Below are 16,796 nucleotides of genomic sequence, written 5' to 3' on the forward strand. Positions count from 1 at the left end.
GCAAGTAACTCAGTTTGGGATAGTCTTAGTTTTACATATGTAAATTATATCTTATGAGTTCGTGTGTGTGTGTGTGTCTGAGTTATCTCACTTCATAACCTGTCCATATACCTTTATACCTTGCTAACAGTCATTCAGTGTAAGTGCAAAGTGCAAAATTTCTCTTAGTAATGTTACATAAAATGTTGCTTTGAGCTACGTTCTTAGGTAGATAGTTGAGAATTTGCTCTTAAACTGAAAACTGATCCTTTTAAATTAGTTTTTTCATTTTTTTAGTAATGCTGTCATACTTTTGTTCTGCTTTGACTGTTTGTTCTCCTACATAATAACCAAACAGTTGAAGTGGTTTTTAATCTCTGTTAATTAATAAAAGTACAGGGCAGGTGGACTTAGAAAATTGACCCTGCTTAAAAATTTATTGTTAAAAGTAGTTCAACTGAATCAAATAATGAATCTCTTGACTAAACAGTGCATATGAACAGATACCTCTTAACCTGTGTGCTGATTGATGACTGCTATGGTTTTGTTGTGAGTTGTTTGGGGAAAAAAGTGAATTAGTTCTGAGTTCCATTGCTGCTGATACACTTAACAGGAACGTTGAACTGTTCAGTTATTGATGTGATTACACAAATATTTATATCTAAGTGAATGAACAATGATGTTAATTACAACTTTATTTTTTTAAATGTAGTCCAACTAAAACTATAACAAATGTTGCTGTCAGTTTTTCTTGTTTTATGCCAGTCCTTTCTAGCATTTGGCTTGAGGAAATGTACAAAACTTTCTCAATTTATTTTTAAAGTAACTTCTCCTGCACTTATTCCAGGGCGGGTGATCTGCTAAGAATGGCAGCAGCATAAATTTAAATGTGACTTACAAGGGCGCATCTTAATGTTCCTAAGAAGAAGCCTGGCAGCATACAAAAAATGGTATTGATTTTGGAATGTGACATCACACACAGATTTCTGAAATTAGTGTTTACTGTATAAAGTACAAGAGATAGCTGTAATTGTGAAAGGAGGCTTGATGGTATGGTTCACAGAACATTGTGAATGTTAGATAAATGGATGTTTGATTTAATAAGGCTTACAATAAAAATACATGTCTAATTCCATTTTAGTAAAAGATGTTTTATTAGCTACTTTTTAATGAAAAAATCTTACTGTTATACTACTGTTATATTTGCAAACACTCATATTTTTAAGTAAGAAATGTAGTCCAAGTGTTGTGGTGCATGCCTACAGCACAGCATTTTAGCAGTGCTTAAGTCACATTTACAGAGCCTTGCTCCAAGTTTAGTTTTACAGAGCATGGCTGCATTTCCGGAGATTGTATGGTCTTGTGTACACCACTTTGGTTTTGTGTGTGCTGCTTTTGGTTCAGGTCAAAAACCACAAATGGCAATATCCTGGATTTTGTAATTGCTTACTTTCAGAGGATTCAGGCCAAATTCTGTAGTCTTTATTAGGGAATACTTGCATTTGTGGCAGGTTGTTGAACTGTATCCTTGACAGAGTACCAGTATGAATGTGCATTGGAATGTGGCTGTTAACTCCAAGTCTTTGATCTACTCAGTTTAGGGGATTTTGCTTGTGTCCAATGAATTGCCACATGTGAAAAATAAAACTAATAAAAGGCAGTGGGATATAGGAAGCTGAATACAGAACAACTTGTTCTGCAGGCACAGTCTTGTGTATTTTACTGACATTTATGGATCTGATTTAAAAGACAATCTAAGGAATAAGATATAACACAGATGACATCAGTATGTGTGTTTCTTGACTGGCTTAGAGGAAACTCTGAAAGAAAGTGGCTATTATAAGAAACTGAGAAGCACTAGAAAACTGCTTACTTGCTTAACTTTACAAATTTAGGCTGTATTTTATAGAGGTATTTTGCCAAGATATGGTTAAAAATTAAGTCAGTGGTAGATTGGGAACATAAGGTTAAGTGTAAGTGGCATTGCTGTTGACCCGTGTTACATATTTCTTTGACAGTCTCTGGTCGTTCATCAAGTTCATTTTTTTCTGAATGAGGACATACATGTGCAATAAATGAGGCTGCTGTGTAGTATCTATGTTAAAGCAAGTAGCTGGAATTTTTGCGTTAAGATATGGATCTGTGTTCATGCTAGTTATGGATATTGCATTAAATAATTGCTGCAAATGCAAGTAGACTCAGGCTTAAATCAAGTTTGATGCCAAAGTTCTTGAAAAAGATAGCAACCAGAGTAGATAATGGTCATGAATGAGAAATATTTTCTACTTTTTCTTTGTTTTAAAGATGTTTGATAGATGTAACTTTTTATGATGTTTCCCTTCTTCTAATGCTTTTATCTCATCATTGTTCTAGAGGAAGTGGGACCTGTCAGCTTTAAAAACTTTCTGGACATCATGTACCTGAACATGATGGACTAAAGTATTTGAGTGATAAACCAGTGTTGACAGGTGACAGAGATGGTACTATTCAATAACTCATCACTCAGTGCTAAGAAGCTGGGAACAGGAGAAAACAAAACAATACTTGTTTCCTTTTCTAGTCTCTGAATATAAAGCAAAGTATAAGCATGGCTAACTAATAGTAAAATATTGCAGGGATTGCAACGTGTACTGTTACGGAAAAAAATTACTAACTGGAGGGTATGTTCTCCTTATTTGATATTTTGATAATGCACAATTTTTTATCATGACTCGGTAATACATACTGAATACTTAATGTAGTTTTCTTGATCTGATAAAACATGGTCGTCTTCTGTAGTTAGCTTTTCAATAAATTCTTCTTGAAAATCAGCTCAAACAAGGAGTAGGAGTGTCAACTATACTGTTTTCTTGTTTGCTTGTGCTAACATTAGTAGCATTACCTTCAACATTAGTAGCATTACCTTCAATGCGTGGTTTTTGTAGGAATCATTTGAAGCCACTTGTCTGTTTAGTGAGGTAGTTTAGTGAAAACTAGACAGTATAATTCATAAATCCACTTAACTGGGCACCTGTGTACTGCAGTAAGCCAGAAGTGAGTGAATGAATGAGTACTGTGGTAGTCTTCTGTGTTCCTATTCTTTTGCCAAGATCTCCCGTGTGTACCGTTATGTGGCACAGCCATCTATCTGACTGAGTGAAGGCTCTGTTGTCAAGCCATAATTTAATATTAGCAAAGCTCAATTTCTTACTTACAGATAAAAATAAAGACTAAGTACTCAATATTTTTTTCACCAGCACCCAAGTGGATAGTCTTGCATGTTTTTTGGGTGTGTGCACTCTGGTTTGGAGACCACTGGTGTATAGCAGCATCATGTTTTAGGTGGCTAATGAAAACTAAGTTTTCTGGAAAAGGAAACGGGAATCCAAGCAGTGAATTTCCAAGTTAAGACTTTTTTTTATGAGTAAAACGGGATTGAAAATCATTTTGGATTAAAATGGATTTACAATTCTAATGGGGCATTTTAGATGGCTTTAATAAAGTGTGTCCATTCAAATTAGTGTTACACTTGTAAAAAAGTACAAATATCTAGGGATAAGCAAATATGAGTTGTATCTGAAAATAAAGATGCCGTAATCAGAATTGTAAAACTAGAAAGGAATTTGATGTTTTGTTGTCGAAGTAATTTACTGGGAATGTGTGGTATTTTTTTGGCCTCAGGTAAGTTTCTTCATTAGTGGAAGAACAGGAGGTTACTTTATAGTGACATTAGTGTGACAGGCATTGAATTCTGCCCATAATTTGGCAGGGTGTACTTTTAAAAAGCATTTTTGAGAACGGGGCAGAAGATCTGTCAAGATAATAGGAAGGGTTGAATAGTAATCAAAGTAATTATTGAACAAGTTACCTAATCACACTGACTTCTTTAATTCCACAGAAGACTGGGATGTGTCTTAGAAGTGCCTGGTACTTCCTTTTTATATTCTTACACCAAAGGGCTTCAGTGGCTGAAGCCAGACTAATTTCAAAATGGAAATAAAATACACACTCAATTGTTAATAAGTATTGGAATATCTTGTCAACAACAGGGTGAATTCTTCATTTCCTAGAAGTGAAAGTTTCTTAGAAAAACAAAGTTAACCAGTTTTTCTTAAAGATTTATAAAAGAGCTTAAATTTGTATCTCTTGTGGGGAAGAAACATCAAATTCTCCTCAGTAACATTACTTTCTGACTTTTCTTGTGGCGGTATAGACACATGAAGAAATAATGCAAATAGCAGAATGATCTTAGGTTATTTTTTTTAAGCAAAAGCAGTAATACTATTTTGATTAAAAAACCCAAACCCCCAGTACTTCTAGTAGAACTGTTAATATGAAATGATTTAATAAACATTGGGAGTTCTAGATGTAATGCTTCATATCTGCGTTGCAGAAGTTAGTAACAACATGTTGGACGCAATTTTGTGGTATTCTGCAGTTTTTGTCTAATCAGAAAATCAAGTGTTGTAGGTAGAATAAGCATTATTCTTGCCACATAAAATAAAATAGATCACATTTGAAATGCTAAATCCCTGCCCTGAATGTATACTTATCAGGAGCTGATGTGGTAGAATAAAATGTTGAAGTTTTTTTTTTGACATCTTCTGTAAATGCACTTCTGAAATAGTCAGATTTGTTGGCAGAGCTGCCAGTGTCACAAATTCCTTTCTACAGATGTTTCCTCTTTGCTAGCATGTAGTGATGCAAATGACTTCTGTAAATCTGGACAAAGCCCAAGTGTCTTCTGGCTTCTGTATTTCTGAAGTGCATTTGCTATTTTAAAATGCTATAAAGAGAGACAGAGCAGATGCAGTGGTAGCAGAGGTGACTAAATTGTCTTGCAATATTTTGGAGTTAATGTCTAAATGTGCAAATATAACAACAGAGATTCTTAGAATATGTCTCAGGCCATTACAAGGGGTGCTCTTTCTTCCAAGTCCTCATTGCTTTTTTTATCTGTCCAGGTGGTGTGTGTTTTTCTTGGGCTTTTTTTTGGACTTATATTTCTATATGTCTGTTGGACAGCTTAATTTGCTGCTGAAGGTACCATCCACATTTCCCTATGCAATTCCACTATACCAAAAAGTGGAGGCAAAAACTTGAATTCTAGAGTTATGATATCCTTATGTGTACAAATTTTTTCTGAACCATTATCTGATAATTAGGGATATCTTTTTAAAATTAAAAACACTATCTTGTACCATGTTCTTTTGTAGTGTGGTGTGATCTGTGCTCCTTGATTAGTAGCAATGTGATGCTCTTGTGAAGTCTTTCTGAAATAGCTATGATTATGCATGTTAAGTATATTAGTATAAATATGGGCATGATTATATGTATTTAAAAAATATAGCTCTAGTCTTCAGAAAGTTGAACAGTTGAGCTAGATTTTTAGGAGTTAGGTTACTCTCACTTGTAGGGAAAGAGATTAGTGAAAATGGTTTTAAAAGTGCTGAATTCATTTGTGTTTAGTTTTGCTAAAACAGTAAGTTTTTTCTTGTTTGTTTGTGGGGGTTTTATGTGTGTGGTTGTTTTTTTCCCCGCCCAGAACCACAGTGAATACAGTTACAAATCTGTGCTCCGAGTGTAGGTAACACTGTAGTAAAGTATAAAAAACTTGAGACTTGATGTACCTCAAAAACCACTGAGTTAGGGAAGTTTTCATTTTTAAACTTAAATTTGTTCTACAGAGAAGGAAGGTGAAATATGGTGTTTCGTTAGGATATTCTGAAAATAGATGCTGTATTTCTGTGTAGTAAAGTATTGTAAAAATTGACACCATCAAAAAAGCTTGCATGAAAGGAAAACTGTTTTTAGTGTTGAGTACTTGGAGTAAGTAAGAAAAAAAGGATACATACTAAAAGCAAAAAAAAATATTCCAGAATAACTAGCCTCCTTAAGTGAACAGAATTTTTTCTGCTGAATGAGGAAGCGGTCCTGTGCATATGAAGAAGTGCAAGATCAATAGAGGCATTGATATGAAGTTGCTATTACTTAAATAATCACACAGTGCATGTGTACAAATAGGCAAGAGTAAAAATTACTTCCAGTATTGATATTTTAAGATTTCTGGTTTGCCTGGCTTCTGAAGGCAGGTGTTTATATAAAGCTGTAAAGTCAAGAGTTAATGTCTCATAGAACTTGAGGATTCATTAATCTCTTTGGATTTTTGAATGATTTCTATAGATAATAAGGTGGTTTTATTCCTGAATATAGGCTTGTCATAGTGTTAACTTAAAACTTTTAAAGTATTTTTAGAAAGAAGCTTATTTAAACCCCTCTTCATAACTTTAAAATACTGTTTCAATTTACTTTTACAAAACTGAACAGATAAGTTCTCATTTTCATTTTTTATAAAAAGCTTTAAATCTTTCATAAGTCAAGCGGGTAATATGCATCAAATATTTAATGAAACTTTTAGTACCATCAGTAGTCCTGTTGTCTTTTCATATGTAGTTTTTGTGAGAAATACATTTTTAACTTTAGATCAACTTAAGATTAATGAACATACTAATAAAATTCCTACCCAATTTCATTTAACCCATTATTACTTTTATCTTCATTTTACAGATGGAATTCCTCAGGTTTACTATTTTGGCCCATGTGGCAAATACAATGCTATGGTGATAGAACTGCTTGGACCTAGTCTGGAAGATTTATTTGACTTGTGTGGTAGGATGTTTTCTCTTAAAACCGTTCTTATGATAGCCATACAGTTGGTAAGTAGAATAGATATTAATTTGAGTGTTCGTTAGAATAAATAGGTCACTTCTAATTGATTAAATACTTATTTTACTTAAGAGATTTGTGCTTCCCATGTTTTAAATTGGTGTTGGTGACTTCTAAAGAGCCTGTGATACTGTTTTAGCAGGAAGACTGTCTTATGTCACTTCCATTTTCTTCCAGTTTTTCAAGAATCATTGCATGAATATAGCTTCATTGTGTCTTATGAGTTCTCATAATCACAACCTGAAATAATTCTAGTTTGATGTAATTAAAAATAAAATCTTAATGAAATAAAATTAATTTAATCCATGAAAGCAGCTGGACAATGGGGCTCCTAAAGAGCATAAATATTCTTTCTGTGCATTTTTTGAAAGAGAGTAAGCAAACAAAAAAATCCCCCAAACCCTTCCAGAAATACTAAAATAGCACAGAACTATTCAGTGAAGGATTTTTCCTTCTTCTGAAGGTTTCCTGATTTGATTGCCAGCTGAGAGTGGGTGGAAGTGGAAAGAGAAAGACCAATAAGGCTTTGGATGCTTACCTTGATACAGTGGTTTAGTTTAGTCATTATGAAATACTAATGATACTGAACCTCCGCTTCCCTTAAGTAGTGATATTTTTACATGTGAAGAAAGGAAACTGTTTGAAACACGGCTGTAATTATTTAACAGGCCTGCAACTATAGATATATAGGCATATTCATCTTATTTACAGCCAAAATGAGAAAGTTAACTTAAAAAGAACACTCAAATCATTATAGATCCAAAGGTCATCTTTATTTAAATACTTGCTGTGTCTTTCTGAATGTATAAATTTTGATGAAGTGATCCAGCTTGAGTGGAGGTTATATGCATAGTGATGATTTTTCAGTGCTTCTCTCATTTATACCTTTAATACTTACTAGATATACATGGAGCTTTGCTGATCACTGCTTGAAGACATAATTTCTGGTTATAGTTTTAATGCGCACAAAACATACTTGGTGCAAGATGCTCCTAAATAACTTTTGTTGTATACTAATACATGTCTAATGTCCAGGATGCGTTTCAATACACCATGCAGTGTATCTGCTTAGAGGATGCATACAGTTTTCATTGACTTTTAACGGGGAGATACTTGTTAAGAGCAATAGCCCTTTGATGTTAAGGTCATAAGAGGGGTGATTTCCTAAATCTAAATATAAAGTCAATGTAAGATATTTAGCATCTACCACAATTTAATATGGCAACCTGAAGCTTAAACTAAACTTTCTGTTGTTTTTTCTTTTATTAAAGATTTCTCGTATGGAATATGTCCATTCAAAGAACTTGATATACAGAGATGTAAAACCTGAGAACTTCTTAATAGGACGACCTGGAAACCAAACCCAGCAAATTATTCATATTATAGATTTTGGTTTGGCAAAGGAGTATATAGATCCAGAAACTAAGCAGCACATAGTTTATCGAGAACACAAGAGCCTTACAGGAACAGCTAGATACATGAGTATAAATACACATTTAGGAAAAGGTACGTGTGCTTTTTAAGTGCAGAGACAAGAATTCAACAGCTGTCATTTGTCAGAAATACTCTTGTTTTCAAGCTGTAATTTTTCTCAGTCTGTAGTCATGAAGAACTGCAAGTTTTTTGTACTATGCAAAATTATAGTTTGTCCTTATGGAAATACTGTTTATGGGAATAAATTCTCTTGAGTCTCTAGTCATCATGATTATGTCTCAGTGAATAATTATGTTATTTGTGTTAGACACTCATAAAAGACAGATAAGGTGTATCTTTTTGTATTGTAACATCTTCACATTGGGAGTGTAACATGGTGAGGTGGCTGGGAGGTAGATACACATATTGAGTGAATAGATTGCAAAACATAGGTTTTCAGTGCTATCTTGACATTCTTTTTTTTATTGTCTTGAAATGCACCATATAATGGAGTAAAAGTAGCTTATATTTTATGCAGGTTTCTTTTTTTATAATGCTTCTACGGTTAATGAGGCTTTATCAGAGTAGTTAAAGGTTACGCTGGTGGTGTAAATATGAGTTAAGTGACAGGATATATATAGAGTGGTAAGCTAATGAATGAATAAATAAATATAGCTGGAACAAGTTGTGTGAGCACCCAAAGCAATTTTTGTTCCAGTTATATAGAGGCTTTCTAGTGCAAGCAGGTTTGACACCTTTGAATTAGTGTAAACCAGTTGTTTATCATTGCATGGTAATCACTAATTGGATTGCTCTTTGAATGGCTCATAAAAAAATGTTACACAATGCTTGTAGTTCAAAGGGCCTTCATGTTAGTATGGCAAATGAGAAACCATTCACATTTTCCAGAAAACATGAGAAAAAAATGTGAAGAAAACTTTCCCTACTTTCTCACCACATAAAGTTGTTACTGTTTTTGTAATTGCACTTGGAAGTTTGTCAGATGGATAAAAGGGGGTTTTATTAACTTTTTTATTTAACATTTATTAGAGGTAATTGAGTGAGCTTAAACAAATACTTTTTTCTTGTTATTGTTCTACAGTTGTGTAAAAATAGTAATCCTTTTCTTTTTTCAGTTTTTTCCCCAACAGTATTGAAACTATGTGAGAGCTGGCCTACTGTAACACATTTTCTAATGTGTTTTCCATGTTAGAAATGAAATACAGGATGCCAGCTTTATTTGAGCAGTTCTTTTAGTGTTCAAAAATGGAAGCAGTATCCTCTTGTTATAGCAGATCAGTATTTACTGGAATGTTATGGTATTTTCTAGTTATGGCCACAATGATGACAAATATGTCATGACTCCCACTCTTGTTGTCATTTATGTCAGTGGGTTTTGAAATGCTTGATAAGAAGCAGTGTCTTAAATAGAGCAATGTAATAGCATATTCTAGGTAAATAAATATAATTAAAGACCTCCTACCCAACTTACCCATCCAAAAATGCATTGTATATGAGGCTGGCCTTAATTCTGTATGCATTCACTTAGTAAAAGGATGCGTAAAAAGTAACTGAAGTATTCTAAGCTTGTCTTATTTGCTAGATTTATTATTCTTCACCAACTAAAGACAAACTGCATTGTTAAGCCATACCAGAGGCAAAGAGCTTTAGATTAAGCATTAGATTAAATGATTTTTTCATTTAAAGAACAATGGTGTAAACACTAGTATTTTCTGATAGTGTCGTGACTATTTAACACTGAGAACACTTTTAAAAACTCAGTAGCAGGGTCTGAGCTTTCTAAACATAACTTTTAAAACACAGGTTCCCCAAGTAAAGGAAGCATTCATTTTATGTTTCAGGCGTGGTATACCAAGTTGGTGTCAGCTTATGGTGGTACAACCAATTTTAAAATGAAATAAATATTTTTAGTCCTTACATAGGAGATTCCCCCACCTCCCCATCAGTTAAGAAGATAAACCAAAATGTAAAACTGGTAATTGTTTCTCGACCTCTGTTATGGTTACTGTAGTGTGTGTGCTAAAAAAGATCAGTTCTGGGGATAACCTGCTGAGTGGGGATCTAGTCCTTATTAAAATCAACCTACTTGAGATGATAAATTTGTCTATAGTTTGTGAACTGAATAACAGGCATTAGTTGCTTATTTAGCTGCTTCAGGTGACCTCCTTGAGAGAGAGTGGAGACTGTATGCCCTAAAACTTTATTGTGTATTTGTCATTTTACGACTGTATTACCTTTTAGGCAGCAGATCCTCTCAACCTCATTAAATTGTAATGCACTAGGATCAGCATACATCAGCAGCCTTCCTCCAGCTGATGTGTGAAATCCCGTTGTATTCCAGCTAGTCCATTACTGCTTTGGGGTTTTTTTTACCAGTTTTCAGAGGTCCTTATTTTAACCATAGAAATATAACCTTTGGGTTTCCTGTTTCTCAGGCTTATTTTGAAGAATTCCATCCATAGGAAGAGACAATTGGCTACTATTTTTCAGTAATTACTCCAAAGTGATCAGTGAAGAACTCAAATGGATTCTAAATAACTATCCCCTTCCCCAGAAATTAAAATGAAAGAATCCTTTCCCAAAGGAGATTCTTGAGAGTACTGTAAATTTAGATAGTATATCCTAGAATTAGTTTCCACAGAACTATCCTGCAGAAATAACTGTCCAATCTCTTAAAAAAAAACCAAACAACTTTTAATTAGAAACCATTTCATGGTAAAGATTGAAAGTTTCTCTTTTCGTAGAAAGGACTCGGTGAAGGAGCAACTGCCTCAAGAAGGTTGTGTTTTGTTTTTTTTAAAAGGTTAATTTTTCATCAGCATAACCTGTAGAAGTTAATGCAGAAGAGAGGAATTATTTTCCCTTAGCAAAGACCAAATAGAACTTACAATACATTTTTGTGGGTCATACCTTAGTGTTGCTCGTAGATGGGCCATCTGTTGTGCACTTGTGACATTTTTGTATGCCTTGCCACCATCTTACCGCTGATCTCTCTTGCATAAGTGTAAAAACACGCTGCATTGCACAAAATGTTTGTCATGAAGTACTCGTCTCCATGTCCACCCTATCTCATAAAGAGCACAGGATTTCTGCTGGCAACTGGAGTCAACATTTCTTTCACACACTGAAACCTGTCAGGCACAGAACTCTGCTGCTTATTCTTGCTTTCTTCTTAACCTGTATGGTTGCATCAGGATAGCATATGGTCAGCACATGGGATGTTGCAGGGTTCCAGAGAAATTCAAATAAGGCAAGTTTGTCTGGAGGGCACCCACTGAGAAAAGTGACAGCAGTGGACAACAAGAGCAGAGGAGTGGAGCCAAACAAGAAGTGTTGGCAAGGGAATTGGAAACATGGAAATAAGTGAAGGAGAAATGACTGTGAAAGAGCCTGGTACGGCTGGCAGATGTGTATTGAAGGGTCTAGATGTAGCCCATGCTCTGAATTACCAAACATTTTTTCTTACTCATTTACTAATATCTGTTTTGCTCAGTGTTCAAATGCAAAAACTGGCTTACAAACCAAAGTAAATTCTTGGTTTTTTATAAAGATTAATAATTGGTTTTCAGGTGCAGTATTTGTGTCAGTATTTTGTATCAATCAGATCAAAGCCAGGTTGGCTTTGTGAACTTTCCTGTGTTCAAAAATCTAATAAACATTTTTTCATTAACTTTTCTGCTCCTTTTCTCTTGCTATCAAAGCACAATGATTTTGTCGTTGTGAAAATACTGAGTAGAACTAATGTTAATATTTCATTTTCTGCCTTGTTTTAGGGGGGAAATCTAAGTTAGAGGTAAATACTGCCTGTTGCTACAAGACATAATACACTCTGTAACACTGTTTCAAGAGCATTACAGAATGAAGTCAAGTGTAAAAATCTGTTTTCTACTAATTTGAAGACTTAAAATTCTCTATGGCATTCAGTTTTGCTATGAATAATGATTTTTTTCCTATAAATATGGAAGGTACTTTGAAAACTTTGAATCACTGCAGTTTGCTTTTTTTGCCTTTTTCTTCAACCTTCTGTGAACTCTCTGGAGGACTGCCACTGCTCTAATGCAGATGAAAAATTGTAGCTGTGGCATATGTTGACTTGTCTAACTTGGCTTTTCAGTCAGCTAGACTTGAGAGCAGGCTATATGTACATGATAAAGACTTCTGAGCCTTCTTCAGTCCACCTTTGGCTTACTCAGATTCCATAAGGGGTCCCTGAGAAACATACAATCTTTTCCATGATTTTATAGAGAGAAAATGAGTTCAACTAAAACTTAAGCTTTCTTAAGTTGTTTCAAGTTCATAACTAGTGGATCAAAATTTGGAATTACAATGCAGTTCTGTATGTAAAAGGTCACAATGTGTTTTAAAATAAGAACAATTTCTTACAGTGAGATAACTTGTTTAACGTATTGTTTAGACGAGTATGCCTGCAGCTGCATCTGCTGTTTTAACTGTGCTCATAATGGAGCCTGTAGTATGCAAGGAGCCCCCCACACACTCAGTTTGGTTTCAAGTACTTTATACCTCCCAATTATTTTTATATAAACTGGGAACTAACCTGTTAAGTACAACATAAAATTAGATTGAATATTCTAATAAAATTTGATTTATTTTTTTTTCAGAGCAAAGTAGAAGAGATGATTTGGAAGCTTTAGGTCATATGTTTATGTATTTTCTCAGAGGAAGCCTTCCATGGCAAGGTTTAAAGGTAGTCGGTTTTGGTATCTTCCTCTATCCTATTTTCAGATCTTCAGCTGTTCTTGCTATGATCTTGTTGCTTTTGAATGTTTGTATGCAAGCCGTATGACTTCAGAAGCTTGTTTTGTTCTTGTATCCTAGGCTGACACATTAAAAGAACGTTACCAGAAAATTGGAGACACAAAACGAGCAACCCCTATAGAAGTATTATGTGAAAACTTCCCAGGTAATGTCTGTGGTTAATAAAAACATTGTGTATTGATTTAGAAAACAAAACTGGCATAGATAATTGTTTAATACCTGGTTTTGAAAATAAATAATGCTTCCAAATGCCTGTGTTATGCACTATGGCAATAGATTCAAGAATTATCCTTTGAAGCAGCAGTAAGCTAACGCTGGTGTTCTTCAAAGAGATTTTTCTAAAGTAAACATACAAAAGAATGCTATGATAACATATTCTTATGTTGATCAACTAGTCTACACTTGTCTTGATATATATAAAACTTGCAAGCCTTTTCAGCTCAAATCTGAGATCATGTGTCTGTTTTAAAACAAGCTGTATTAGGAACATCTTGAAATAATAAGTAATTTGCAGGTTGTTTTAGGTGTCCCTTTTTAGTTCTTAAGTTCATGAAGAATCAATGACAAATTGGAAAATTGGAGAGAAGCATACAGGACATTTTTTAAAAGTTGGACTAATCGGCTTGGAACAGGGGATGCACACATCACATGGACATGATTTTGCCAAAATAAAAATAAACAATTCGAAAATCACAATGTCATTGATAGGCAGAATGGATTTGCTTGGAATACCTGATGACAAACTGATTTGTTCTCCTCTTGTGAAAGGAAATCCTGTCCACAGCAGGCCTTGTGGACAGGAGGCAGGTTATCTTAGTACTTTTGCTTTTGATGCTCTTCCTAGAAATTCTTACAAGTAATCTTAAAAGCGTAATCAAGAGGAGTGTAAAACAATTTGAAGAACGTTGTTGCCAAATTTTAAACATGAAATGGTATTCCACAGAGAGCTATGCTGGAGCTGTTCAGTATTTTTGAGTGCCTTATATAATTGAGACTTTTTATTGACCTTGCAAATGCTAGATATGAAATTTAGGCTTGACAGTGGGGTTAGGATGAAAGGATCCTGATGGATTAAAAACACCACCTTAAAAATATAAGGTACAGTTCAGTAAATCATATTCAAGGTAGCATATGAAGATAGGATCAAACCCAAGTTAAGAATTACTGGGTATGGAAAGATTTCTTCAGGTAATTTCTCAATCACAAAGTAAATGCAAGTGAACAGTGTCATGCTGCTGTATTTGAAAAGATAAACAAGAAACCACTAGGCTAAATTGGACTGTATAAACAAGATACAGCCTGAAAGATACAAGAATTGCCTCTTCCACTTTACTTGATTCTGTAAAGCCTCAAGTGAAGCAGTATGTTCAGTTTTGGGGACTGTACTTGAAGAAAATGTATCCTGGTTTAAGGGTACCACATAAAGAAGTGGGAGTGCTTATGTGCCATATTTGCTAGACCTGTCACCGAAGAATGAAGGGTTGAAGATTGGTTTAGTCAAGACTGTGAGGGAAGGAAGTTCTCCTGTACTTTTTGACTGCCACAAATAAGAAAGGAATTTGCTACATTCACAGCACCTAGGGCAAATTAATGGGTGTAATCCAAACCAATTTGGTCTAGACTTGAATTCCTGTGTTTCAGATGATAAAGTGAAGAGCATGAAAGGGTTGCCATTGCCAGGGAGACTGTGGAGCTTCTTTCACTGGAGTTGTGTGAAAACAAACCAGACAGACAAGGCTGTGACTGATTTGCTATGGCATGGCATGGTGTACTAGATGGCTTTTTGAAGTTCTTTCAAATGTTGTAAAACTAGTCTGTTAACAATTCTTTTTTACATCTTTCATTTCACTTTTTTCCATGCATTTTAAAAAAAATGGAATCAAGTGAAATTGTCTTTTGTTACAGAACTTAGTGCAAATGTCTGAACATATGTTTGGTGAATTGGCAAAAGTTTAAATGTGGGAGGATAAATGTTCTGGAATATAAGTCTTCTGCATCCAGTAGTGCATGCATGTCTCGCATTTTGTTTTTTATGTAGCTGCTGGAATCCTTTAGGTATCTTTAAGGTGTATATGGTGCAATTCCTGGAAATAATTATGCTATGAGTAACTCCATATATCTAGTGAACTCTTTCCACAAAATTTAATCAAGTATAAGCTTGTTGACAGGATTGGATCTGAAAATGGAAACAGGGAAAAGGCATTTCACCTTGGAGAATACTAAAACTTCTTCGGCAGTACATATGTATATTTTCATAATAAATATATTCTGGTATGCGGAAGTTTTTGCATGTCACACATCCAAGGATTTCCTATCTATCCCTGTCCCTGAAGGCATTGAATTGTATAAATACATCCACCCTGAATTCAATTCTTTTAAGTTAGCCTGCGGGCTGAGCTAGCTGACTGATCTTCCATTAAGACAAGAGAACTCTATTGTATCAGTGAAAGGTCCTTGGGTCTTTCACATGTGAAACCACTTCTCTCTTTTCATCCTCTATTTTGTGGAATTGTACTGTCTTGTGAGTGTGCAACACTATTGCTGTTTCAAGCCTTGTATAAGATATGAGCGGGGATTTAAACTCTGGAGTTTCTGCTTCAAATGCATAATAGGGTGATGTTTGATTTTTTGGAGTCAGCCAGTTGTAACAGATTCAGCTGCGTTAATGTCTCAGTTGCAGTTTTCATACCTCTAAAGACATGCCTTGAATGCTGTGATTTCAGTTTTACATTGGGAAAGTCTGGATAAAGAGGTCCCTAGCAATATGTCAACATTTCTTTTCATCTTCTTCAAATATTGATTTCCTGGCTAGTATTTCTGAAGGGTCTTGCTTGTCTGCTGAGCTGGACCATAGGTGCCAAGGAATTTCTCCTACCCACTGCTCCATCTGCTCATGCCTAGAACATAGGGCTTAATACTCTGTTTTTGTCAGAACTGAGTAATTTGGGATGTCTCGACACCGTTGTCCTGTGTTGCATTCTTGACAACACCAACATGATGCCGCTTCACAACTTTTTCTTACCTGCTTTCAAACCTTCACTTCTTTCTACCCCACTATCTCTGAAAGGATTGAAATCAGCATAGCTCAGTCTTAGCACTGCCTCTGCACTTCTTATCCATTCTCTGTCAGAAGACAGGCTTCTTACAGCACCTTGTTTGTACAATAAAATGTCAGCTTCTTCAGATTTATTGGAATGTGGTGTGTGGGTCAGGGTGAATGTGCAGTGATACTGTTGTGCTGCTTCTGACATACATACCTCTTCATAGGATCGGTGACTGCTGGTGGCATCCGCTTGTAACATTATTTGTCCTCTGCCTTTCTGGTCATATAGAGGTGCCTCCTCTTGTACTTTGGGACCATGTGAGCAGCCTTTTTGGCTTGAGAGTGAGAAGTCATTGATTTTCTCAGAATGGCTTGTCAGAGGGTACTTTATCACTCTTTTGAGAGCTACAAATATTCCTAAACAAGTTAGATTTTAAGAGCTTTATCCACCTGGAACTTGTGTCCCTGGACTCAGGCCAGGTGCTTCGCCTGATCCATATCTGATTGTGAGAAACTGTTTTAGTACTGTATTCCAAACCATTGCAGTGTGACTTTTTCCCCCTTTTTTTTTCCTATAACAGCAAGGTGTTGAATGGATGCAGTCTGAATGAACCAAAATTTCAGTATAGTTACGTTGTACTCTTCACTTTTTCAGTGCTTTAGTTCTTTCTTCTAATACGTGCTGGAGTGGATGGACCTGTAGACTTGGTCTTTCACAGAAGCTTGGTAACATATCTCTTCTCACCATCTGATGTTTTCTTAGACTGTGTGTCTGCATACCCCTCGTTCCACTGATCCCTGAAGGAGTTACTGCAAATGTAGTTCCATGTCTGAGCAGTTTCTCAGTGGGATTTGAAGC

At 35.2% G+C, this 16,796-nt stretch overlaps 1 protein-coding gene across 11 annotated transcripts in view; it reads left to right on the forward strand.

The window, feature by feature from the left end:
- Positions 1 to 16,796, forward strand: part of CSNK1G3 (casein kinase 1 gamma 3) — a 70,913-nt gene that overhangs the window by 40,159 nt on the left and 13,958 nt on the right. For all 11 annotated transcript variants that reach the window (XM_055790833.1, XM_055790836.1, XM_055790831.1 and 8 more), the window contains 4 exons: positions 6,526 to 6,674; positions 7,956 to 8,190; positions 12,738 to 12,823; positions 12,955 to 13,039. In XM_055790833.1, coding sequence (XP_055646808.1) covers positions 6,526 to 6,674; positions 7,956 to 8,190; positions 12,738 to 12,823; positions 12,955 to 13,039 — 555 coding nt within the window. The remainder of the gene's footprint in view (positions 1 to 6,525; positions 6,675 to 7,955; positions 8,191 to 12,737; positions 12,824 to 12,954; positions 13,040 to 16,796) is intronic.

The sequence above is a fragment of the Falco peregrinus genome, chromosome Z (assembly GCF_023634155.1).
Source record: "Falco peregrinus isolate bFalPer1 chromosome Z, bFalPer1.pri, whole genome shotgun sequence".
In the NCBI taxonomy this organism is placed as follows: Eukaryota; Metazoa; Chordata; class Aves; order Falconiformes; family Falconidae; genus Falco; species Falco peregrinus.